At 44.1% G+C, this 27,707-nt stretch overlaps 1 protein-coding gene across 1 annotated transcript in view; it reads left to right on the top strand.

Moving 5' to 3' along the window:
- LOC147898116 (monothiol glutaredoxin-S10-like) overlaps window positions 1–25,123 on the top strand; it is a 69,379-nt gene extending 44,256 nt beyond the window's left edge. Inside the window, exons 3-5 of the mRNA XM_087379678.1 lie at window positions 3,857–3,928; window positions 24,609–24,635; window positions 24,873–25,123. Of these exons, the coding sequence (XP_087235804.1) occupies window positions 3,857–3,928; window positions 24,609–24,635; window positions 24,873–24,943 (170 nt within the window). The 3' untranslated portion in view covers window positions 24,944–25,123. The remainder of the gene's footprint in view (window positions 1–3,856; window positions 3,929–24,608; window positions 24,636–24,872) is intronic.
- The last annotated feature ends 2,584 nt before the right edge of the window (window positions 25,124–27,707 follow it).

The following is a 27,707-nucleotide window of genomic DNA, read 5'->3' as shown; positions in this document are numbered from 1 at the left end:
TCACGCTGTGTGTGCTGCTCGTGTCGCCGTGCTCGGAGAGAGGTATCTCGGTGACGGGTCATCTCATGTAAGAAAGCGGCAAGGCACCGCTAATCCGGGAATTGTAGCATGTGTGAGAGCGAGCCGAATCCGTTGCGGAAGAGGCAGTGGTATCGGCCTCGAATGGCATAATAGATAGGACATCTGAGAGCAAAATGCTCCTCCGACTCGATCTCCTGTAAGTCGCAAAGTGGGCAAAGGCGGTCCTCTCGTGGGATACCCTCTGCGCGTCCACTCTCGATCCGTAATCGGTGTGACGAGACCCTAAACTGACCGAGGGAGATCCAGAGCGCATGTGGTAGATGAAGTTGTGTGTAACCCGGAGGTGTGATGAAGCCCTCCTGTGAGATCTGGAGGCATTGTCGGCGGTAGAAGTCGAGCTTCACAGGAAGCTCGGAATGAAGAAACCATGTCCGCCAGCTGTGGAGCTGGAGCAGATCCGTCCGAATGAGCCGGTTGACCTCCTGGTCAGTGGGGGAGAGGGAAGATGGTGGAGCGTCGAGGCTGTACTGAAAAGGAGGCAACCGGTCTAAGTCGAGGCCCAGTCGGGTGAACCAACTGGAAAGACGACTGTACCAGCATCGCTGGTCCCCATCGACAGATAAGGCCATAGAGAAGGATAGGGCTAACCAAGGTAGGCGGAGGCGACCGTCAGCGGAGGAGCCAAAATCTCTGACTCTGTGGAGGTAGGTGATAGCCTGAAAAGCCGCATCAAGCCGTAGGGGTGAGGCGCCGAACTCTGCTAGAATGATCTGGTGTGGTACCGATGGCTTGAACCTCCATTGCCTGGCAGAACTCGTAGTTCAGTAAGGCACATGGAGGGAGCTCATTCAGTTGAATCAGCTTATGCAGGTACTCTTCTTGATGAGGAGGAGCCTGAGACATTTGAAGAAGCAAAAGATAATGTGCATTGGATGAATGCCATGCACGATGAGTTGCAGTCCATTCATAAAATGTGGATTTGCCACCAAGTAAGAATGCCATAGGTACACGGTGGGTTTTCAAAGTCATAAGAAAGCTAGATGGGTCTGTTGATCGGTACAAGGCAAGGCTGGTTGCGAAAGGATATGCTCAGAAAAAGGGCATAGATTACGAGGAGACTTTTGGTCCTACATCCAGGATGACAACCATCAGGGCAGTTATAGCCATGGCTGCAAATTTTGAATGGAATGTTCATCAGTTGGACATTAAAACAGCTTTCCTTAATGGAGACTTATTGGAAGAGGTTTATGTCAAACAACCTCCGGGCTTTCAAATTTCAGAAAATGTACTTCAGGTATGCAAGCTGAATAAAGCTTTGTATGGGCTGAAACAAGCCCCACGTGCATGTTATGCCAAAATTGATGCCTTTCTGACCAGCAAGGGGCTGCACAATAGTCCAATTGAGAGCACCCTCTACATCAAGAAGGATGGGGGGGATATTCAGATCATCATTCTTTATGTAGATGACATGTTGCTCACCGGATCAAATGAGGAAGTAACTGCAGATTTCAAGGCCCAATGGAAAGCTACATTTGATATGTCAGACTTGGGCTTGTTACATTTCTTTTTGGGGATTCAGTTTATTCAAGAGAAATGTGGCATTGTTATGTCTCAGTCCAAGTATGTTCAAAAGCTCTTGGACAGATTCAACATGCATGATTGCAAGCCTATGTCCACTCCCATGGAGCCGGGGCTGAAGCTTACAATGCATGATGTGGGTGAATCAATTGATGTCACGCTCTATAGTCAGGCTGTTGGATGCCTCATTTGTCTCTGCAATACATGACCTGATATTCAGTTCTCAGTTTCTCAGGTGACCAGGTATATTCACAGCCCAAAGATTATGCATTGGCAAGCTGTAAAACGCATCTTCCATTACTTGCAAGATACAAAGTCTTTTGGCTTGATGTTTCCCAAGGGGGGTGACTTGCAGATGCATGCTTACAGTGACTCAGATTGGGCTGGAGACTATGATACTAGGCAGTCCACCAGTGGGAATTGGTTCTTTCTAGGACATGCTTGCATTTCTTGGTTGAGCAAGAAACATTCTACAGTGGCTACCTCCTCATGTGAAGCTGAGTACAGGGCAGCTTTCACAGCGACAGTTGAATGTGTTTGGTTGCTTCGTTTATTTGCTGATCTTCATGTTTCATTGGAGGTCCTTCTCCGATTCTCACTGATAGTCAGAGTGCTATAGTAGTGGCAAAGAATCCTGTGTTTTATGCTCCCACGAAGCACATTGAGGTTCACTATGATTATGTCAGAGAGAAGTTGCATGCAGGAGAGATCAGTATGATCTATGTGTCAACACATGACGATGTTGCAGACATCTTTACCAAAGCACTTCCACGTGAAAAGTTTGAGGCATTTCGGAGTGCCCTGAACTTATTTCCTTTAGGTGATTGATAATTTCCTTGTACATGACATTGGCACTGCAGGGGGGTGTTAGAAATATTAGTATAATTCAGCAGTGACCAATGTAATGTAATAAGTAGGTTAGGGGCACTTTTCCCTCATTTAGAGGTTTTTTCCCCTAACCATAGTTAGTCCACTAACTATGGTTAGTGAAGGATATGGTTTTGTCACTTAGACAAAACCCATCCCACTCCTTGTATTAGTAACTTCTTCTATTGCAAGCACTACGTTCAGCTCTCTTGCTTCCTGCTCTCTCACTCTCTCATTTCTAACACTGGTGTGGGATATCATAAAGATGGCGTGCATACGTGTGCCAGACTCTCGTGTTGGTATTTCGACGAAGAAATGCATGCTTCTTCCGACGTACGAGATGTCGGTACTTGTGTACCGTGTCTAGTGTGTTTGGGAGGTGACATTTGGTTTCAAGTCGGAGCTGTCGGCGATAAGCCTTGCACTCTGCATCGTACCAATTGTTGCAGGGTACAGAACCAAGAGGTGGTGGTCTAGTGGACCGTGTGGTGTGGGGAAAGATTTGGAGGGCAGCCTCGTGGAGTGTGCGACTAATCAGGGCAGCACGGTCCTCTTTTATGAGTGTCATGTGATCGATGTAGGTTAGGAGTCTGCTTAGGCGTCCAGAGTAGGCCGGTGAGAGGTTGTGATCAAAGTGTATGTCCTGGTAGGTGTCGTGCTTCCTATGTGGTGTGTGTTGTGGTGTGGCTAAGTGTGGGGTGACAATAGTGAAGAATAGGTATGTGTGATCAGCTCCTGGTGGGAGTGGTGCTACGTTGAAGTCGGTGATACATGAAGTGAAGGTAGGGGATCCCATGATGTAATCTACTACACTAGTGCCCCCCCCGTGTGGAAAGCAAGTAAAACCACCTGAGGAGGGCCATAGGTCAAGCCCGTTGTAGATGATGAGATCATGCATCCTGCCCAGATCAAGGAGCGCGTGTCCATATGGTGTAACAGGCTCGTGTCGATCCGATGAGGTCCTGGTCATACCTGCTCCAGGCTGACTCCCATGTGTAGCCTTGCATGCATTCCATTTGTAGTTGCCCGTGAAATCCAATCCTCAGTATTTATACGAGTCAACTGTTTCCAAGGGCTCTCCTACAAATGTGACATCCACTTGTTTGTTGCCTGTCCCAATGGCCTTTACCTTGTTTTGTCTATATTGAAATGCATATCGAGTGTTTGCAGAAATCTCTCAGAGTATCCAGCAAGCTTTCCTTATTCTTTGCGAAGAAAACTGCATCATCTGCATAGATAAGCAATAATAAAGCATAGCCCACAATGAGAACCCCTTCCTGGCTATGCATTCTCATCCACTCTTCCAACTCATCAATGAAAAGACCAAAGAGAGAGAGAGAGAGAGAGAGAGAGAGAGAGAGAGAGAGAGACTTACAAGTCATGTATGCAGCTGATGAGGCGGAGGTGCAAAGTGCTTTGCAGAGGCTTACCGGACAATCTACTGTGCCAAATGTTTTCATCGGTAAGTTTGAATAAAGATGAATAAGTCTCATGATTTCACTAGAATTGTAGTGTTGGCGATTTAACTGGAATTGTGTCTACATTCATGAGGGATGCAATTAAGAGCTTGTTATGTTTAAAGGTTTTTGGCCAAAACCACAAAATAGAGTAGGAATAGAGCGATTTGATTAGAGACTTTGTGTCTAGCTTGGATGAGGCTATCTGCAGTTTGAAGCTGACTCGATTAGCATTTTCTTTTCAACATTGGGGAATTGCCAATGTGAATCTTGTTTATTTACCTTTTTCTGTTTGGTGTGAAATATATGAATGGAGAGCATCTTTTACATCTTTAAATAGTTTTATTTAGAGACCTTGTTGTGTAGCTTGGATGAAGCAATTTACAATTTGAAGGGGACTCGATTCACAGTTGTCTTTTAACATTGGTTTTGAAGGGAGCTGCTAATATTTAGCTTGTTTATTTCTATATTTCAATTCGGATGTGAAATACAAAGGTAATAATATAATGGATTCTGACACCACCGTCCTTTCGATCTTTATTGTCGACCCACCTTTACATGGAGTGGCAAAATCAATTGCCTTCTTTGTATTCTTGTTTTAATGGACATATTCTTTATCTAGCGTCACCTTTTTATTTTACCTGTGCCAGACTTGGTCTTCTTGACATTCTTCTGAGCTCATCTCCTCTATTGACCGAGGCCAGTGTTCACCATGCTGAGTTTAGGGGTAGCAATGGCTCTCAGGCGATTCAACACGCACAGGCAATAAAATAATAGACCTAAGGCTATTTTCCAAGTGTTAATAAGTTAGTTCAACTGGAAGAAAACAAACTCTGATACTTGTCAGAGTCGTGGTTATGCAGAAGCATGATTTCCAATGAGTTAATTAATTATAACTTGATCCATGGAACATATTAGTGCTTCCCCAAGTGTGACTAGTAGGATCCAAGGATGTCCTCTTAGGAAATTTCCCAACATATAAAGAGACAGTGGAAACAGGTTGCAAGTGCTCAAATCAGCACGTGGGTTCAGATAAGGATTGAAGCTTGTCTTTAAAGCGGCAGGTCACATGTTCTGTAAGAGATGGGAAGCAGCCAGAAAATGACGTCGGGGAGGTATAGGAGCATGTGGGTTTAATGAGCTGGCCCAAGAAGTGCTCATGGATAGTTTAGGAGCAGCCTCAGCCTAGGTAGCGAAGCAGGAGTTAGGGAGCAAGTAGGTACAAGGTGGGAGGCGGAGTAGCAAACAGACGCTGCAAGTACTCTCAACTCTGATGGAAGACATCATAATGAGGGAGAATAGACTAAATTGGGAGTTTTGAGGGCTAGAATAAAATTGAAAAAGCAAAGCAAAGATCAACGCCAGATTAGGTTAACAATAAAATAATTCACCCAACCTAAGATGGGATTTTTAATCAAACTACCTTAATTAACAATAAATAGTTGTTAACCCCCCCTCCCCCCCTCTCCCCTCCTCCCCGATTCCTCTACCTATGCACAGGTCTAGAACACATCACATAATCTAGGCTGGCCAGGCTCATAATTTAGGCTAGAAAAGTTGGATTATATCTAAATTTTCATTAGCGAATGGATCTTTGTGTGATGACATCATTTGGGAACTAGTAGCTTGGCTTCCTTGCCTCTCCTGAAGTGTAACATTTGCCATCCTACCAAGCAAGAGTGCAATGCCCTTCCAGACCCTTTGGGCCTGTTTGCATCCCCAAATGTAATGCTGAATGGACTCCAAGGCTGTTAGACATCTCGGGCAAGTGTCTGCTCCAAGGGTCTGTTTAAAAAGCTTCCCCAACTTGACTTGTTTGAAAAGGCATGTGATGTTTAGGAAGAATAGGGCATGTTCGTTGGGATACCTCACACTTGGCACATCGAGCATAAGCATCCTTGAACAATGTTTCCCACCATGGTCCCTCTTGGAGCACCTTCCAAGCTATGAGGTATACACCAAAGTGACCACCAGCAGCAGGCTTGATGTGGGCCTCGATTAGAACCACTTCTTGTGCATGTGGTAAAACCAATCTACATAATACACCATCTTCTCCTTGGCAATACAAGTTACCACCAATTAGAGTGTAATGCTAGGCTTTTAGAGCTACCCATCTGCGCTTGTCCTTGGTCAAGTGTTGGGGGAAGGTTCCTTGAGAGAGATATTGCATAAATTTTATCATACTCGATATCCACAAAGCTAATAGCAAACATCTATGCATCAAGTATTTCTGTTGAAACACCTTGATTTTCTTCCAAGGTAGGTAATCAAGACAAACAATCTGCTCCTGCATTGATTTTTCCTAATTTGTGAATAATCTTGAAATTGAACTCATCTTGTAAGTTCTTCTCATGGTTCCTTGTAAAAAAGACTAATCTTCTTCCTTGATTGACTCCGTTCATGATAGTCAACACCATGACGCATATGTCCTCAGTGGTTTGCGATCTTGAAAAGAAAGTCTTTGAGAGTAGCAACTCCCTATGTTGGTTGCCTTCTACGTCCTCAAATCCCTTGGTTCTGTGTGTGTGTGTGTCCCCGTCTCAGTCCGTCTCTCCCAGCCCGTCTCTCCTAGCTCGAGCCGCCTCTCCCAACCCGTCTCTCCTAACAATCCGAACAGTCCGTCTCCCCCAAGTCGCTTCGCTTCGCCGCCAAATATTCGTCGTCACAAAGTCTCCTCCAATGTACAAAGTTCACAGCTGCCATTTCGAGTTGAGTTTCAGCTCAGTCAGTTCAGTTCAGTTAAGCTTGGTTCAGTCTGGTCTAGTCAGTTCAGTTCAGTTCAGTTCAGTTTGACTAGCAGTTCCACACTCCAGTTCATCGACTCCAGGTTGGGCTGAACCCCTGGCCCAATCTAGTTTTTGCAACCCTAGCCCCCTCTTTCAAGCCTTTGCCCCTACGTAAAAACACATCAAAGGCAGATGGTTAATATTGACCCGCAGGAGCAAATCTATTACCTACATCAAGAGATCAGAGAGCTCAAGCTTCAGCTTGCAGCCCTTGGGAGAAAAGTGCAGGATATGGAGAGTACTGGAAAGGAGGAAATTATTGCAGAGGCAGTACACAAATATAATGCATCTCCACCGGCACCGATACTTGTCTCCGCAGTTCAAGACATGATCACCACTCACGTGAGCTCAATCAAGCAAGAAATAGCTGCTGACGCCAGTAACAAAGTCAATAGAGCTGACCCTTATGTAAAAGTAAAAGAGCAGGAAGCTATAGCACGGAATAAGATGATCTTATGCATTGGGGGACTGAAAGAAGGCTGCCTTCATGATGATGAGGAGAAAAGCATTGAGGACATAATCATATGCCTTAAGACGGAAATACCACGAATCGAATGGGATGATAATGATATCCGCAATGTCTGTCAAACTAGCACACAGCACATATCTATTGCAGAGGGAAGGTAGCAAGAATCAAAATTCTGAGACAAACACATAAGGGTACAAAGATTTGGATATCTGAGGAGCTCACTCTGCTCCAGCTCAAACAAAGAAACAGTGAACTCACCAAGGTAAAGGAAGCACGCAAGGCAGGAAATGGGCGGTTTATTGAGATGGGCAAGCATTGATTAGTGACTTTAAATCCAAACCCAAAGACTCTCAGTCTTAAACTGATGTTATAAAGACCACTTTATGATAGTGTTAGAATGTAGCTACGCTCTATAATAAATTGAGGGGAGTTGGTCTTGTCCACCTCCTCGATTCTCTAGCTATCCAGATGTGGTCACTTTTTGGTGTTGGTACTTTGTCTCATAGACCGGTGAGGTCTTCTGCAAACGTCTTTGTGTGTGTGTGTGTGTGTGTGTGTGTGTTGCGCCTGCTCCTGCCTCCCTACTCCACCTGCTCCCGCCCCTCCCTGCTCGACCCTCCCACCTCTTTGGTCCGCCCCTCCGTGCCTCCATACTCTACTCCCTCACCTCCCTACTCCGTCCCTCCTCCTAGGCTCTCCGCCCTTGCCTCCCTACTTCGCTCTCCTACTTCCCTGCTTTGCTCTCCTCTGCCTAGGCTCTCCGCCTCCGCCTAGCCCCTTCGTCCGTCCACCTCCTACTGCCTCTCCTACTCCTCCTTGCCACACCGCTCCACCCTCACGCCTCCCTGCTTTGTCCTCTGCTCGCCCCTTTGCCTCGGTCTCACTTGCTTGGCCTCCCGTTGCCCCTCCATGTCGGGCTCCCATTTTGCCCCCTCGGGCCTCCCGTCACCTCTCCAGCTTGGGCTCCCGCTCTACCCCTCTAGCTCCTCCCTTGCTGCTGCTAGCCCACCAGTGTTGGATACTCTTGCTGCCCGGCTCGCCTCTCCTACTTTCCCCCCACTGCCCGCTTCGCCTCTCCTACTTGCCCCCTAATCTCCCACTCCGCCCTCTCCAATGAATCGTGCATGGGCTGATGGGCCGGCTTGAGGGATTGCAAGATTGTGATGCCCACGTACTTGGCAATACAACAACAAAGAAAGAGTTCTGAATTAGCATCATAAGATGGGGAAAAGGCGAACGAGAGAATGACAAAGAAAAGGACAAAGGAAGAAACAAGAAAGATGATAGAATTTCAAAGTAACTTACCCTAGAGTACGTGAACACACGCGTCAATAGGAGCGGACTCGGTGTGGATGACAAAGCAATAACGAAGACTATACATTACCTACCTCGGTGGGGCCACCATCCTCATCATCATCATCACCACCCGCATCCACCTTGGGATCCTCATCATCAACTTCGACAACTACAGCGGGAGCCTCTACCTCGACAACCATATCGGTTGCTACACTGACGGCTGTTGTTTCATCACCCAGCTCACAGTCCATAGATACGCATACTGGTTTACAGTACTCTTTCTCTTCCCTCTCACCTCTCCCTCGAAGCCAGCCTTCTTTCCAGTACTCTAATGGAATCCCCTCATCATTGATATCCCCACTCTCTACTCACCTCACCGGCTCACCACCCACCATCCAGCCCCGCCTATCTACCTTCGCACCAGCCCTCTACCAATCCGAGATCCCAAGAGGTCCGAGCTACTCATTGGCAGACCTACTAGATCTATAGGAGTCTCTCCATCTAACACATTGTTGTAAGCAATGTTCACTGCTGAAACACTGGGTTTCTTGGAGATTGCTTCAGGCTGTGGTTTCTTGGAAAGTGCATCAGCCACGACATTTTTGTTACCCGGCACATGTACAATTTGAAAATGAAACATTGAGAGGAAGTTAGCCCATCTCATGTGCTTTTCAGATAATTTTCTCTGCGTGAGAAAATATCTAAGTGACTGATGATCTGTCTGCACATAAAAATTAGCTCCAAGAAGGTAATGTTTCCATGTGGTCAAAGCATGTATCACTGCTAACATTTCCTTCTCGTATGTCTGCAAGTACAATTCAGCATCTTTGAGAACTCTACTCTCATATGCAACCACTCTTCCATCCTGCATCAAAGTGCCTCCTATGCTGTTTCCACATGCATTACAAGTTACAGCAAAGGGTTTTGCAAGATCTGGCAAGATAATAACGGGTTTAAAACACAACTTTTGCTTCAGCTCTTCAACTTTGGTCCCCACTGAAACAGTACAGATTTCTTTTGTAAAGCATGCAAGGGAGAAGCAATTTCTGCAAAGTACTTTATAAACCTCCGATAGTATGAACACAACCCAAGAAAGCTTCTGACTTCATGCAGATTTTTTAAAATTGGCCAACTCCTTATGGCCTCAACTTTTGCAGGATCCATCTTGACTGCTCATTTTTAGAGAACACAATGATGTCATCGAAGAAAGTGCCCACAAACTTTCTGTGTGCTCTAAAAATTCTGTCCATCATTCTATTGAAAGTGGTAGGTGCATTAGTCAAACCAAAAGGCATCACAAGGAACTCATATAAGCCAAATGAAGTGCGGAAGGCAGTCTTGTAGACATCTTCAGGCCGTATCCTTATCTGATGGTATCCACTTTTAAGGTCAATACGACTAAACATTGAGGAACCTTCCAACTGATCCAATATATCATCAATGGGTGGAATTGGAAAACGGTTCTTAATTGTGACTTTATTCAAAGCCCTATAATCAATATACATTCTCCAACTGCCATCCTTCTTTTGCACAAGCAACACAGGGGAACAGTAAGGAGAATTACTTGGCTGTATTAATTCCTTTTCCAAGAGTTTCTTCACTTGTGACATTATCTCTTCCTGTTGTGCCTTACTGACACGATAGGGAGGTATATTAGGCGGTGAGCTTCTTGGAATTATATCAATTTGATGATCCTCGGGCCTCTTGGGAGGTAATTCTTGAGGAAGTGCATCTGAGAAACAATCCTGAAAATTTGAAATAAAAGCAGCCCTTTCTCTATCTAAAGCAGAAAGAGTAGAGCCTTCTTGAACCGGTTGGCTGTCCTCTTTGACAAAAATCAAGTACGCTGAAATATGACGCTTTATTACATTGGAAATACAAGAAGCTGAAACTACAGGGATGGACTCCCCTTTCAACTTTACATCAAGTACATGATTTTTGCCTCTATGAGTTAAAGAAATCTTCTTGTTTCTCATCTGCACATCAGCCCCCACCCTGTACATCCAAGGCATCCCAAGCAAAGCATCACACTCTGGCAAAGGCATAATCTAAAAGTCCTCTGCATCTTGATATCCCTGGATATGCATCCTCAACTTGCCAATGATAGGAGTGACAGGTGTGTTGAGTTCAGGGTTGGCCATATCAGACATGCCGGATGGCCCCATTTCCTCAGGCTTGATGCCAAGCCTTCCTGCCATATCAGGAGTTATGAAATTCGCCTTTGCCCCAGAATCAAAGAAAAACAAACAATTCTAATTTCTAATTTTTTCCCATGCTCTGCACATCTCAGTCTTTTTCGTTTCCTCTTCATCATGTGCATGTGGCAAACTCCCAATCACATCTGGAAGAAGCCTGCGGAAGGTTTAGGCCTTTAGCCCTTCCGATCAGCTTGTTTATCACCATTCTTATCATCTGACCTGTCTCTTTACTTGGATGGGCAATCATAAGAGCGGTGTTCCTCTCCTTTGCATATAAAACATTTGTTTTGCTCCATGAGTGACTTTTTCTCTTCATCAGATAACTTGGTACGGGGCTATTTATTAGGCTGTCCACGCCTTTGACCAGCTTTGAATTGGGCTTTTCCTCCCTTTTGAAACGGTTGTTTGCCATAATTTTTATTTTCAGATTTGATGTCCTTATCCTTGTGTTTGGCAGCCCGTTTGTTGTCTTCTTTCTTGCTGTCCATAAAGCCCAAATTCTTCTCCTGCATCCATGCATATGCTGTCCTTGCATTCTCAATTAATTGAGTCATAGAACCCACCTTGGTTTTGATGCAATAATCACGTAGCTCACTAGGCAATCCACAACAATACCTCTCTATTTGCTCTTTCAAAGAAACATGCCTGTAAGAGCTCAATGGCAGCAAAACATCCCAAAACCTCTGGGTATAATCATCAAGATTCTTGCAAAGTTTGTATGACAAGTCATGCCAGTGTGAAAGTACTTCAACTTCAAAATTTAGAGTAAGCCAAGTAGAAGAGAACACTTGCTTAAATTCCAGCCAAGTAGGAGGTGCATCTCCATGAAGCATAAGGTTGGTGTACCACTTAAGTGCATTGTCTTTCAAAAATGTGGCAACCTTCCTCATCTTGGATGCTTCTGTAAACAAACCCCCAAGAAATGCAGCATCAAACTATTGAAGGAATGTGAGGGCTTTGTACCTGTCCTGTACTCCATTATATGTATCAAACTTGACATGAGAACCACCATCCTTAAATTCTTTATATACATTTGATATTGGCTGTCCCAAAGATGGCTGTATATTTGCAGCATTCCCTTCACTAGGGAGAGCCATGCTTGGCTGAACATTAGGCATGGGAGCATATGCTGTGGCTTGCATGCCTGGCTGCATTCCCACATTGTCATACATGGCTTGCTTTCTATGCCCAATTGGCGGTGAAATCAACATAGCATCAAAGATAGAATCTGCACCAAAATATTCAGGTTGCTGCCTCAAATATGGCTGAGGTGGTTGAGCCACATTTATGAACTGCACATTATTATTTTGAAGAGTAGAAGTACCCAAACCAAGGCCTTGTGCTGGTTGCTCATACTGTTGCACTGGCTGTACTTTTTGTACCTCTTTCTCAAGTGCTCTTTTGGGTGATTCCTCTCTCTTGGAAGTCACTTTCTGAGTCATTTTTGATGGCTGTCCCTCATGGGAAACTGATGCATGAGTGTGCGGTCTGCCATGAGAAGCTGATGCATGTGTGTACTCACTCTTTCCGTGCCTGTGCTTTCTTGATTTCTTCTTCTTGGCATTTGTTTGCACAATCTGAGCCAAATTTTGAGCCAGTTGAGTCAAAGCAATCACTACACTTGCAAGCTGTGCATTCAACATAGTAGCATCATCTGACTCACTGCTAGAACTAGTATCACTGTTGAGCTCAGTTGTAGCTTCATGTGTGGCCTGCTCAAAAGGCATTTGTTGTGCTCCCTGCAGGTGTACACTAGCTAGATCATTAAGGCTTTCCTGCCTTCTCCTTTGAGGAGTTGTGGAGCTCTCTTGCTCATTGGTACTCACCATGTTTATGGTTGTAATATTCAGCTGTCAAAAAGTGCAGCAAAGATATCCTTCCACCAAACTACTGAGGCCCACCTCTTGAGAAAGTGTGTGGTATCCCGGCAATGGAGCCAATGAAACCGGCCTCTAATCACTCAGAGGGCAATGGAACTAAACCTTTAATCACTTCAGCACTTATTTACAGCTCACAAAGCATATATCACAACCATTAACCATTGCATGATCACCATTTGGCATTTACCCATTTGTTCACAAACAAAACCACTGAAAAAGGGATGAAGGCTAGAATTCCCTTGCTCAACAGACATAGACAAGTGCACCCGATTGGCCCCAAACACCGTGGCGCCCCTTTCGGTATTTCTTTATATTTCACAGTGAAATGATTACAAGTTGCATCTGGGAGACCTTCCCTGCAACTGAGCACGCAGCCCCAATTCACTAGCTTTCGCAAGGCTTTCAAGCATAGAACACCATCTCATAAGTGCACTTAACCCATAGGCTCAATCCAAAGGCATTCTTTTTTCCGAGTGCAATTCCATTGGCTGTCCAGATGCAATCACACTGCACCCCAGCTGCACTCTCTTTGAGTGGTTTCCAGATGGCATTCACAAAGCTTTTCAAAGCTCCAAAATAAAATCAGCAAAGTACCCAACCAAAGAATGACTCATGTAGCACTGCCTGGGTACCTATGAGCCAAGAAAGAGGCGGCACACAAGGCCAACCAATAGCTTATGGCAAAAAGAAATTGCAATAGCAAAATCACAACTCACCAAGCCCTGAAAACTCGAACCAAGTCCTCAATCGCCAAGAGGACATAGTAGCCAATGCCCAATTGCATTCTCAGCCAAAGAGGAGTGCAAAGGCATGAAGAAAGAGCATTTACAAGAGCCGTCTAGCAAGAATTCCACTGAAAAATGCGAAAAGAAGCACTTCTGTCGCGAAGAAGTGGGAGTTCTTGGGCTCAAAAGAAGCGTGCTTCAGAGAGGAATGCATTGAGAAGGTTTTGGAGAAGTTTCATCACCGGAAAGTCCTCCAAAACTGAGAAAAACCAGTCAACCAGCGCGTGGGACCACTCGAAATTCAACAAAAAGCTGTAGCTTTGCAAGAGGAGAGGCCCAGGAGGCGGTAGAAGCAAAAAGGTTAAGAAAAAGCCACTTTTGCAATTTCGACCAGCAAAAGAAGTGCTCAGCTCTGCTCGTCCTACCAAACGCACGGAGGGAAAAGCATATCACTACGAAGGGGAGGCAGAGGGGAAGCCATCGGGCCAAACGGAAGTCGAGGAATCCAAACGGGTGAGGAGTTATGAAGAAAAACGGAATTCAACTGAAGGATGCTGAAAAACTAGTCCAAAATCTCAACAAAGGGAGAAGATGAGAGAGAAAACCACACATGTGAAGTTTAGAAGGCCCAGGAAGGTCCAGGAATGGCAAAGGAGCATGTAGAAGGCACTAGAGCCACTTGGAACTCTAGGGGGGCCACTGAAGGTACATGGCCCTCTAGGGGGCCCATTAAAAATGCCACATCATCATTTCCCAACAACCACTCTTTTAATTCCTTGGAATGCCTTTGGGCCTAGGGATTAATTACGCTTATGTGTTAGGCACCATGCCGCGTTTAATTACACATTATTAAGCCCATGCTTGGACTTTTAAAACCAAAGTTGTCACGATCTTGTAGTACATTAAATTACTTAGAATTTCACGCCCCCGTGACATGTGCTTAGAAGCACCACTATCAAAATACCAAGTATTCAGTGTCTCATTAACACTGAGAGAGTATGCATCCTTTGAAGGATCATAATGCAAGTCAAGAAAGCATAGGGATCATCCTCAGTAGTGGCTGTAGTATTTGAACTACCCACGGAAAAATCTTAAATGCAAGACAAAAAGGCATAGTGCTCTTCCACAAAGTTGGCTGTAACATCTCTCCCATCATGTGCATGAGGAGCTGATGCATCTGACACAGCTATACCTGAATTCCTTTTCTTTTCTTTAGCTATGTGCTTCTTGCATTCACCAATATAATGACCTGGCTTCTTGCAGTGGTGACAAATGCCCTTCTTTTTAGGCTTATCCGCATCACCCTTAGCCTTATAAGAGGGCTGTCCTGAATCAGCTTTATGCTGATGTGTGGGCTGATTGGCATGTTGCTTTTGTTGCCCTTTTCCCTTGGGCTTAAACTTAGAAAGCATGGCATGCTCGCCAGCCCGTGTTGCCATATTTCTTCGTGTCTGCTCTTCCTGCAATAGAAGTCCTACCAACTCGTGAAAAGAGAGAGGATTGCTGCCCCCCCTCAATGACAAATTCAGCAAGGTGTGGAAACCAAGATAGGAATGAGGAAGAGAATTGAGAGTGGTGGTAATCATCTCTGAATCCGGAATAACTTCATCAATATTCAGCAACTGCTCCCTCAAATCCTGAAGCTTTGTGAGGTGAGTATTCATGGAATCTCCCTCATCCATATGCATATGAGATAGCTCTCTCTTTAGGATGGAAACTCTGGCATCATTTCTTGCTGCAAACATACTCTCTAATATCTCCCAAGTTGCCTTTGAGGTCTTGCATGACCGAATGTGAGGAATAATGAACCTCTTAATCACTGATAGAGCTTGTGCATCCCTAGAATCCCATCCTTTCTGCACTACTGTGGGAGCCACTGGAGCAGCAGCTGCTCCAATTACTTATGCATTTTGATCTCTACCCCTGCCTCTAGCTGTAGGAGTGACATAGAGTTTGGCCTTGTTTCATCTCCATTGACATAGTCCCAAAGATGTCTGCTAACCAAGATGTTGCGTACCATAAAACTCCACAAGGAGTAGTTGGTACCATCCAACTTGTTCTATTGCGAGGTGACACCAAAGACATAGTCATTTTGATTGTTTTGGGCCATGTCTGCCAAAAATTGCAGCAAATGCACAAAATAGAATTCCTTTTCTTGGAATGAAGGTGCACACTAAAATCCCTGTTGGGATATCAATGCAAGTTGTTAACTCCCAAAAAACACAGTCAATCAATGGCTTTGAATGCAACAAGACAGAAGCATAAACCCACTGGTACCTCTGCCAAGTGTTCCTGCAAAATGCCTGCAAAGTGTCCAAAAGCCCCAAATAACCTGCAAATGCCCAAAAATGGCAAAATGTCCTGCCAAGTGACTCAATCTGAGTCCAAAATTGCTTGCAAAATTCCTAGATAGTCTGTCCATTGCCAAATTGCACTCCAATCACAAAAGCCCTAATTTCTTGCAAGAAATTGCCACCAGAACAGGGAAAATTAACTGAAAGCCCCAAATGTCAACAAAATTGCACCTTGCCTGCAAAAGCCCCAAATGTTCTGCAAAATTGCAAGCAAAACCAAAGAAGCCCCAAATTTTGGAGCTGGTTTTGCACACTGATTGCAAAGTTTGCAAAAAACAAAATGTCTTTGAGAACACCTGGGTGCATACACAGCAACTGTACGGGACAATAGAGGGCTCGAATATCCAAACTAATGGCGATGAGCAGGCACAGGTTTGTACGTACAAATAGTTACAACAGGTCGGCCTGCTGTACGGATCATGTGCATTGCAAGTGGTTGTAGCAGTGACCGTCCATACGAACGGCGCTGTCAACGCGTGTAGGTACGGACAAGCGTACGACGCTTGCAGACGTGGGGCTGTACAGAATGGAGCAGCTGCACAACCCGTGCAAGAATACCGCACGAATTGTACGGACGAGTAGCTGGTTGACCGTATGGATGTATGGACAAGCTTCGTTGGAGATCTGTGTACGACGCAAGTACCTGTATGAATGTACGGAATCAGTCCATACTGAGTGTACGACTAATAGCGCGACTGAATGGGCTTGGAGGTGATGGTGGCAAGCAGGTGACAGAAGATGGCAAGCAGCAAGAGTAGGTCCGGGAGCTGGTCCTGCTCTGATACCAAAGTGTACGACTGATAACATGACTGAACGGGCTTAGAGGTGATGGTGGCAAGCAGGTGACAGAAGATGGCAAGCAGCAGGAGTAGGTTCGGGAGCTGGTCCTACTCTGGTACCAAATGAAAGAAAAGAGTAGACAATAGAATGGGAGCAAGTGAGCTGAAAGCTGGAGTGTGCAATAGAAGAGTTGAATGCAGTACAAGAGAGAGTAGGTTTTGTCTAAGTGACAAAACCTTATCCTATTCACTAACCGTAGTTAGTGAACTAACTGTGGCTAGGGGGAAAAACCTCTAAATGAGGGAAAAGTGCTCCTAACCCACTTATTGGCATTACATTGGTCACTGCCTAGAATATTTCAATAAATCTAACAAGATTATGCATCGAGTTTGTTGCATACGGGGTTGATATCCTAGCCCTATCCCATCAAAGCTATTTAATGAGCACACACTTGGACCCTCAACACTATCACACCTATCCACAAGGCAGGGGATCCCATGGATCCTAGTAACTACAGGACCATTATGATCGGGCATGTCATGTCCAAGATATATGCCTTGGTGCTAGATATGGAGGTCAATTGCTATGCAAAGATGCAGGGGCTCAGAGCAGATGGACAGGCACGTTTTCAATGTGACCATGAGACCATGGATCATGTCCTGACACTTAGGAGTCTCATAAAGGAGGCCAGGACACAGAGACAGAGGGTATGCTGCTGCTTTGTGGATTTCCGCAAAGCCTTTGATACAGTATCTCGACCATGCCTCATCAGGCGGCTACAGGAGCTGGGGTATGGGCCGGAGATAGTCTGGGCTGCTATGGCACTTTATGAGGGGGTCTCTGGCAGGGTTCGGATGGGGTGGATGGACAGATGAGATTCTGAGCATCATTGGAGTCAAACAAGGTTGTCCACTCTCACCGACCTTGTTTGGCCTCTACATAGACAAGCTTCAGTTTTTTTAATGGACATTAGGAGGTTGAAACCAGCCTGAAGGCTAACAAGAGGGTGGCAAAACACTAACCAAACAAAAGCCTTCACAAAAGAATACTTAGCAAACACTCCACAGATAGATAGGGGGGAGCAGAACACTCTTGTCCCCAAAGCCTTGGTGACCCTTTCGGTATTTCTTTATTAATTGAAGAGTGCCACAAAGAGATTACATCGCGAGTACCAACTCACATGCATTCAATGCTGTTCCCTCACTCGGAGGCATCAGTATCACAACACATTAGCCCTGTGGGGCTCTGCTGTCACACTGATGTGACCATAGGCATCCATACTTAGTGCAAACACTTGCATTTTAACATGGGAGCCATTATTTACAGCCCAAGCAAGGCCACATGCTCCCCAATCAATCACAAGTGTTCACTGATTAAGTGGGATACCCAAACAATGGGTGAAAGCATAATTGATCTGCGCCCGGTGCTTAGAAGTACAATAAATATCTGCAAGCGTTCACTGTGATCACTTTGCCAAGCAAGTCTCTTCCATAGCCAACTCAATGCTCACGGGCATTCACTAGAAGGAACGAGTGCAAAGGTGCATCCTTATGGAACCAAAATCTCAACCGAGCACAATCATGAGCTATTTGTACACCCTCATGGACTCAAGGCCTGCCCGATCAAGCTGAAATGAACCTCCACTCAGCCACTTAGTAGCAGCCCAAAAAGAAGTGAGGAGAGAGTGGATGTCGTACAACTCATACCGTCATAAAGCCATTATTGTGCAAACAATAGCCATAGTAGCCCATGCTTTCTGAATACCCCGTACTTGGTAAGCTGCTACAGTCCATACACCTTGGATTGTACGATCCGTACGTTGCAGCCGTACAAGTGCCAAGACAGCTTCCGTACAGCTGCATTTAATGGCCAAACTACTCCGTATAGCTCGTGCAAGGAGCCCTTCTGTACCCGTATGTGTTGAATGCACATGTACGATCTGTCGACCCAACCGTACCATCGTACGGCTTTAGCAAGAGAAGACCAACCCTCCTTTCGGTGTTCGTGCAGCCTGCCCGTACGGCCTCAGCCAAGCTCCCGTTAGCCAAGCTCCTGCTCATGTTGTCACCTTCCGCGCATGGCATTTTTTTTTCCTTCTCCCCGTAAGATTCCGTCTCTAACCTTTCCTTGCCCAAGGCCTTCCTTGGGCTTCCTTTCCAAAAGGGTCTGCATGGCTTGCCACGTGGCAGCCCATGCCTTGGGTTTCCCCCAAGGGCCTCATTTGCCCCTAGACCCCCCTCTAGTGGGACCTTTTTAAAAGCACATCAATGACCAACCTTAGTTCTAAGGTTCTTTGGACCCCTCTTGGCCCTAGAGCTTGCATTTTTCCTCAAGGCACAATTTCCTAGGGGAAAACTCGCACACTCCCATCCCGTGACCCCGCCACTTGATCCTCGGGGTCGAGGCCACATGCGAGCATTAAAACTCACACCCTCATGATAGAGGTGTTGGTTGTTCCCTTGCCGGATACTTGCTCCAGATCCTTTTGGACGTTGATGATGTGGTGCTCCATTAGATCATTTATGCTGATTTCGGAGCATCACCATTGCAGTTAGTTGTAGCATTCCAGACTATCACTTATCTCTACAGTGTGTGCGTGTACGGCTTATGTACCAAAGGGCGACGCAGTCTTCCTTGGTTGGCACTAGCGTCTTCTATGGCATTAGCAACACAAGGTGATCAGAGATGTTGGTATGCACGCACTTCGGGTGGTTTGAGAGATTGGGTTTTCATGTAGATAGGTTGCCACCCTTCCAGTATACCATTGATGCTTCATTTGTCTTGTTGTGGGGCAACGAATTCAACCCAATCATACAGGAGGATCTTCTATAGCTACACACATTTAGGACTTGGCTAGCATAGGCAGAGCTCCGCGTGAAGCTCAGCTTCTATCCGGACCACTGCTTGCATTTTTCAGCAGAGGGTTTCATCATTCCACCGGTGTACACCCAAATCCACTTATCGCATTCACTCAGGATTGCCCTTGGACAGTTACGTGTGTCATGGCACCGACTCCGTATTGACAGCGGGCGTGCAGAGGGGATACCTAGGGAGAGTCATATCTGCACATTGTGTGAGCGCCACGAGGTGGAGTTAGAGGAGCACTACTTTTTTCGTTGTTCATTCTACTATGAGATTCGTGGACGATACTGTGACATGAAGTTGGGGGTAATAAACTTCACGCACCTCTTCACTTCCTACTGCTTTTGAACTGAGTGATAGAGATAGTTATCATTGGGAAAGGAACATTAAAAAGAAGCTTTTATACCAAGAGACCACACGAGTCTTTCCTACCTTCGATGAGAATGAAGATGGTAACATCCCAAGTGATGTTGTACTCAAGCATAGGGAGAAGGAAAGGATTAGTGGAGGCCATAATCTCAGCAAGCCGGCGGTCTACGCCAAAGAGAAGAGCGATACGTTGTTGAAAGAAGATCTTGCGGCTCAACATGACATGAATTGATATATATCGAGGAGTTTGAAGAGGCTGATTGGGTCGGATGGGTAGGTTCCGAGGAAACATTGCACCTCCTTCATAGACACCTTTACACTTAGCTTAAAACACTCTCCAAACTGTCATAAGACACAGAGACCCATAACTTTCAGTAGAGACATGATATAAAATATTCAAACACATATCCAGATGCGTCTTGAAATGGGCTTCGCTCTGATATAAGTTTCATAAGAAAGAGAGAAGCGGTCGGAAAGATATGGGCAGTTTACTGGATGGGGGTAAACACTGTTTGAAAAAGAAACAGTCACACACATAGAGTCATAGGTTTTTGGTATGAAATCTAATATAATAACTGAAGACATAGGATGATGCTCCTTGAAGAGAGCTTCATGCTGATAAAGTTTCGTCCAAATCGGACGACAGAGTAAAAACTTATGAGCAAAATATTGACAGGGGTTCAAGCTGTCGTGAAAAACACCTACTCCTTCTACTGGTGCCGACTTGGGAGAATACTACCTCCATGATTAGATTTCATCAACGATCCAAGTCCCATAGAGTCTGCCTAGGAGGGAAGGAAGAGCTCCCTTTGTGACTTGGAAAATAGATAAACCATGTATGCGCAATGAGCGGCCGAATAAACAATACTTTTGAGCACTTTGGAAGAGAAAACAATGGAAAAAGGGAAGAGACACTCAAGAGAGAGAACCTGAAGTGACCTTAATTACCAATAGGATGAGACTCCACTCCAATGCAACTCAAAATACTACAAACACAAGGGAGAAGAAGCGGTTTCATACATACAAGAGGGAGTGGAAGCTCAAAGACTACTCATAGAGAGAGAATAAACTAGAGAGAGATGGACTCAAGAGTCTACATAAGAGAATATCTATAAGAGGGAGAGAAGGCTCATGGAAGAGGCTTGAGGAGACTAGAGCTACAGCAACATGAGGCCTAATGGTGGAAGAGATGATGAATAAGGGAGAGGAGGGCTCCTTTTATAGAGATTTCGTCACTCTCCTTCACCCATTTACAATTACTACCTGTAGATTCCTTTCCCCATCAATCACATAAGCCCGTATGTCACCATCCATGTCCTTTTTGGCTACTCTTGCCATGTGTCCCATCAAAAGATGCTCAAGACTCTTAAAATATTGAGAAAATCAAGAGTCTTCCCACATGGAGCCCATAGGGACGCTCTCTTTTCCATATGTCCACATCCTCCTTATTCCACATAGGAATTATAGAAGGATTTCTCTTGACTCCACACTCCTCCACATGCCTTCCACACACTTGGCATGTGATTGCTCTGGAACACATGGACATGAGCCCACCTCTTTATATGACTCACTCTTTCTATTTTTAAAGAACCCCATAAGATCCCATACACAAATAACTCTCACCCCATACCAAGGTATTTATAATTCATACCTATGGTATTTATAATGATCCATTCCACTCATCCTCTTAATCCCATATAATATCTTAGAAAATAGAAAGAAGTAAGAGCCGCTAGGCTATCGTTGATACTCAAACTCTTATCAAACATAGAGAAAAACAAAACCAATGCCAAATTAAAAATATCAATTTTTGGCGTCACATCTTCCCTCCCCCAGCAGATCCTCTCTAGTGACAGAGAGGGTCTGCTGGCTCTCAAGGTGGTCGAGCATAGAAGAATTTAAGGCAATACTCATTGGTGCATCCGGGTATCACCATGCCATCAATATATTCAAGCTGATAGGTTTCATTCGTGAACTTCTTTTTGACTCGATATGGTCCCTCCCATTGGCCGATAAACTTTTTGTCTAGCCGCTTGTTGAGACGGCTATCAAATCTCATGACCAAATCTCCTTCTGCAATATCTTTCTTCTTGCGTAATTTGGTGTCAAAACGGGCCTTGTGCCTTTTTTGAGAAGCTTCTAAGTTTTGCGAGGCCTGTAATTTGCATTCATCCAAGGCTTCTAGCTGTACCAAGCGTTGAGCATAGGCATCCTCCTATCCTCCTTTTTTTGCAACAACAGTGCGAAGACTATGTAACTCCAATTCAATGGGCAAAATGGCTTCTATTCCATAAAGTAGTTGGAATGGTGTAAACCCAATAGCTAGCTTGTGTGTGGTTTTGTAAGCCCATAAAACTTCTGCCAAGTGCCTATCCCAATGCCTTTTCTTGGTGTCTTCAAGCTTTCCCATTGAATTACACAACAATTTATTTGTTTTCTTAGCCAAGCCATTACATCGGGGATAGTATGGTGTGGACATGCTATGATTTATCTTTAGCTTATGCACCACATCTTTAATTAGTTCATTTCTAAAAGAGGTTCTTCCATCGGCGAGAATTTTCAAAGGAAAACCAAAGCGTGAACAAATTTGATCAAAGAGAAATTTTGCAACTGTGCTTGTCTTGCTATTGACTGTGGCCTTGGCATCTGCCCATTGAGTTGCATAATATGTGGCCACTAATAAATAATGCTTGCTCTGAGATCTATCATACTCTACCTACAGAGGTCTTTTGGGTCTCAGCCTTAAGTTCAAGGGACCAGAGGCTGATTCACAAGCAAAATTTGCAGTCTTTTACTGTTTTTTTGACAGTTTTTACTGTCAAACCCTAATTTCCAACAGAAAAATTTAGGGCTTTTGCAATCTGGACCTTCAACGTATCAATACAACACTTTGGACAAGGTTGACAACTGAAATCCCTCCAAAAATTGAAGTTTTCAGTCAATTTCAGGTTCAGGACTGTCACATTGTGCCACGTCATCACTCAGGTCAACAAAATTTGGGGCTTTTGTGTTGGGAGCTCAATTTCGGCTAGTAATCCTGTTTCTATACCTTGCTGCACATATTTTCAGTCTATTTGCTCTCTCTATTTCATCATCTGAGCAAGAAAAGGGACCGTGTTGCCTTGAGGCCCAGTTCAGCCTCCTGGAAATATCTGTTGTTAGCTCACAGGTGTTTGGGACAGTAAATCATATTTTTGCAGTTCAAAGCCTTGAGGCTATACTTTGGTCAATTCCACACGTGTGGGTCGAATTTGCTGCAACAAGCTGGAAAATGCTCCGAAACGCAGCTCCCTTTGCGGTGGATGCTCCAAATTGCGGTCTTCTCGCGTCAAAAAGAGGGTTTTCACGACATAAGTGCTTGGAGAGGCCACCAACACTCACGGGTGTGTAGAAATCAGCAAGACCAGCAGGAATGAGGGCTCAGGAGGCTGTCAAATAGCTTGGGAAAGCTGTCAATGGCTGAGAGAATGGATTCCCGACCTGCTTTGATACCATTGGGTTTTGTTATGTTGGCTCCCTTTTGAGCCTCCACTCTTAGTTTTTGAGCTTCCATTGCTTGCCATAGCCAACAAAGAAGTCCTCTACCGCTTCTCCTTTTGAATCTTCAGACTGTAAAGCTGCTTGTTGTAGAGGTCCAAGTCCGTGTTGACCATTATGATTGAACCATTTCATAATGGTCTTTAAAAATGGTCAATGCTTCTAAGCTATGCTCTTTTTGGATGTTTATAGCGGTATGTATATCCTTTCTTCTCAAGCATCAAGTGCCACCAGATCTGGGTCCTGTTGGTTAGGGTCTTCACATCAAACATGTGACCTTCATAATCTCCAAGATGGACCCTTGACCTTGATTTTTCCATAAAATATAGCTAGTTCCATCAAGTTTCCCTCTTCCAAAGTTGGGGATGGGAAGTGCTTGGTTGAGGCTATCAGGTTTTCATTCCTGACTGGAGTAGAAGTACTGAACTGAGAATTCATGGCCTTGTAAAATCACTAAACCGTAGTACCTTTTTCTGAATTTCAAGCTGTGTTGACTGCAATTCTGTCCTTGCGTGGCAAAGGAGTTGCAGCTGCTGCTTTCCAGTTAAATGTGGACTATTGTGATTCTTTTTCTGCCCAGAGACCAGCAAACACTCGGGACAGATGCTGCTGCAAGCAAGAGTGCTTGCATAGGCAAAGATGCCACTATTCATGGTTTTATATAGATCGTCCATGAGCCCTTTTGAGAGAGCCTTCTTCAAATTACAATTTGATTGGGAGCAAAGATGGGAGTCAAGGATTATTGAGTCTATTTTCATGGTGAGGCGAGTAAGATGACAATATGTAGAGAATTTTATGGCCGATCTTGAAGGTGGTCTTGGTGGGGCCTACCCCTGTTGACATTGAAAAAGATTGCATTTTTGCAATCAAGTACCACAACTACTTTTTGTCTGTATGCTTGCCCAAAAGTCGTCCTCTCGAAGTATTTTGAACTGCAAGGATGACGTCTGTAGTGATTCTTTGTTGTTAATGAAGGCCTGGTGCTCACCTATGTACATGGGAGCTAGGATTTCAAGCCCTGTATGCATGATATGTGGTGAATTTCTGCTCTAATTTGCTCCACTTTATTCAGCAGGAACGCTTTGGTCTTAATGAAGACCTGGAACCTAGTGTAACTTACGTACATGGGAGCTAGATTTTCAAGCCCTATGTGCATGATACACGATGAATGTCTTGCATAAGACGTGGTGAATGTCTGCTCTAATTTGCTACACTTAATGCAAAGGCAGCAGGCTCCTTTGTATCCATCTGGGTAGATTGTTTTTTGATGAATTCTGCTAGTTACTTTGGTTTAAGCATGTCTGTGTGTGCATGTGGATGAATGAGCACTTCTAGATATATGTTGGTTCTACGTGCTTAAAAAAAAAAACTTCCAACTTGCTCTGTGCAAAAACAGTGACTTACTCTGTTTTACTTGTTCAATGTTCAGGCGGCATGCATATTGGAGGATGTGATGGTATGTAATGGAAACCACTCGGAATGCTTTGATGAGTGATTTTTGGGCTGTTAAATCATAAATTGATATGCTTTCTTAAAGAAAATATCAAGAGTGCAGCACCCCATCAAGGGCTGCATGGAAAGTAAACCCTGGGCTTGCAATATAAAAATTGTCCAAACCTAGCTTGTGGTCAATCCTATTTTATAAATGAAAAACATCTTGTCGATGCCATGAAGTATTGATTTTTGTATGCAGATACCATGGCCTTACATCAAACTGGGAAACTAGTTCCATTTCTGAAATCTGCTGGAGCCAAGTTTTCTTAGGACGAATCATTCTCCCTAAAGAAAATGAAAAGTCAAATAAGAAGTTTCACAATTTTCTTCGCCACCTTAATGTTGCCCTTGTAGTATGCTGGACAAGTTACTGCCCTGAAACTCCTGGATGTATCTGGGAGTTATAAATGTTTAGTTATTCACAAGTATTGTATCTTAAGGAAGATTGTGGTCCATGTCATCAAATATTTTACATTGCGTGGATGTTTGCAAACTTTCAAACATGACATTGTCAAACCATTTGCTTGCTCTTCTAGATGATTCTTCATATCCATGAAGGCAAGAAACTTGCTTTGCTTTATAATCAAACACCACATCACATGACAGCTTAAGCTTCATGTTCCTTTGCTCTTAGTTAGGACGCACTTCTCACTCTTGGAAAACATGTCCTCTTGTGCTGTTGCACATTTTTGTTGTAACCAAGGCACTTGCTCCTCTCAAAGCCTTTACTAAGTTTTTTTATGTTTTCCAAATTAATGGCATGATGTGTGGCAAATTCCAAGGCGATTGCAAATATGCGTACATGAGCAATAGAAATTGCGCATTGGTGTAAAGGTGGATGGAAATCGAGTGTAGTATAGAGAGCTTGTAGGTGCAATAAGAGATTTTGAAGATATCTCTTATAAAGAAAGTACGAAAATCACAAAGAGAGAGAGAGAGAGAGAGAGAGAGAGAGAGAGGAAAGAAAATTTAGTAAAGTCTTCAGAAGACCAATGGGTCTATGAGACTATGAAAAAAGACCTTATATGAATCCAGCTAGAGGGGTGGAGCTACTAACTGAGTATCCACACCCATACAGAAATAGAAAAAACTTGAATCCTACATAGTCACATCAAACAATAATGATAATCATCCACTGCATAACCATCTTGCACTATCGTCATAAGACAAAATGAAGTGTGCTCCAGGACAATGTGACTCCTCCCGTCATCAAGAGTGGGAGTGATAGCATAAAATCAGATATGGAGTGCTATCGGCCCCCATTGGGTACAGTCCTACGCTGTCTCCTGGTAACAGCTTTGCATCTAATGAGGGCGACCGTCACACCTGTCGGTCTGGCTGCCACTCTGAACATGGAGGGGATGCCCCCAATTGTAATTTGTTCATCAACCCTCTATCTAAACCGTCGTATCACTGGCTCTAGGTCATGATCATGTCTAAGACCTATAGAGCAGGCATCCGTGTGATCCACGTGATAGAACTCAGTGATCATGCTCTGAGATGAGTCCAACTAGGTCTGCTCCTCATGTCTCTGAGATCAGAGTAGGTGCTCATAATGCCTAATTGCCTCATGAATGAATGCAACCAAGCATCTCTTATCTGGAGAAGAGAGGAATCAAGATAACACCCTAGAACTATACCTGAGAGAGAGAGAGAGAGAGAGAGAGAATTTGTATATATATACATATACCCATGTGTGTGCGTGTGTGTGTCTATACATACATACATACATCATACATACATACATACGTATATACATATATAGATAGATAGATAGATAGATAGAGAGAGAGAAAGAGAGAGAGAGAGAGAGAGAGGCAGGGAGAGAGAGAATGAAAGAGCTAGCGGTGCTGTTTCGGGGTTCATTTGGTAAGGCTATCATCTCTCAAGAAAAGAGGAAACTAATGAATGTATCATAAGCATATTGTAGGAGTACATCATGACATCATTAAGACAATATGTATTGCAAAAATTGTACCATTGGAATGCAGCACAGATCATTGCAGAATTATAGAACAATGAATAACAACACCATGAACATATGAATCTCAGAGGCGATCTTCATCTATATTCATCTCAAACCAACCTGGTGATTGAAATTGTGACTATCCTAAACCAGCCCGATAGTTGAAATTGTGACTATCCTAGACTAGCGCGGTGGTTGAAAATTACTTTGCTTCATTATATACTTTAATTATACTAAGTTTTGTCTTGTTTTAGTAGTGCAAAAAGGGGGCTCACTGTTCTATCGTTCCTTCAAAGCAGACCGAGTTGTATCTCAAGTTTATGGATCCGGACATTTCAATTTGGCAGAGGAGATTTGAGCTAATGTGAGTTGGTAGAGGGTATCTTAAGTGTCAAGAATGTAGGCATTGTGTTGTGACTTGCATGAACCTCTCATAGAAAAAGATGAATCTTTTGTCACTCCTCTTTTGGACTTATTAATAAATAAATGGTACATAGGATTTTAAAAATATAGCAAAGTTATAAGTGATCCACACAAAACTCAAGGATTCCAAAAACATTTCTTCACTCATGAGTGTCAAAACTCTGTTGTCATCATTGTAACTCATACTTGAATATAGAAGTAATATAGAAAATGAAGAGGTGGTATTGAAACATCATAGGGGAAATCAACCATAAGATGAATGGTTGTGGGATTGCTATAGGTAGAATAAATCTAGCTAGTTGACTACTCCAATTCCTCATCTTGCATCCCCCAATCCTATTCTCATCCATCCTCACTACCATCTCCATCAAGATTATTGCTGAAGTCTCTTTCTCGTCCCATTATCTCTGCTCACCACTAGACTCCTTTGCCACTATCTATGCTCACCACTAGGCTCCTTTGCCATACTTAGAAGCTTGTAGTCAAGATAAGAAAAGAGAAATATGCATTAGAGACTTTGATTGAAGAAGAATGGAGGTAGAATAGCAAAAAGAACGTATTTTTCCATTGATAGTAACTCAATAATAGCCAGGATTGTTGCCATAAATTTACCACCTTCTATGTGCTTCCATCATTGTTTACTTA

The sequence above is a fragment of the Dipteris shenzhenensis genome, chromosome 9, assembly GCF_047967505.1.
Source record: "Dipteris shenzhenensis isolate YYH24624 ecotype China chromosome 9, Dip_SZ_1.0, whole genome shotgun sequence".
Taxonomy (NCBI): domain Eukaryota; kingdom Viridiplantae; phylum Streptophyta; class Polypodiopsida; order Gleicheniales; family Dipteridaceae; genus Dipteris; species Dipteris shenzhenensis.
The sequence above is the reverse complement of the archived record's forward strand: the minus strand, read 5'-3'. Positions and strand labels throughout refer to the sequence as shown.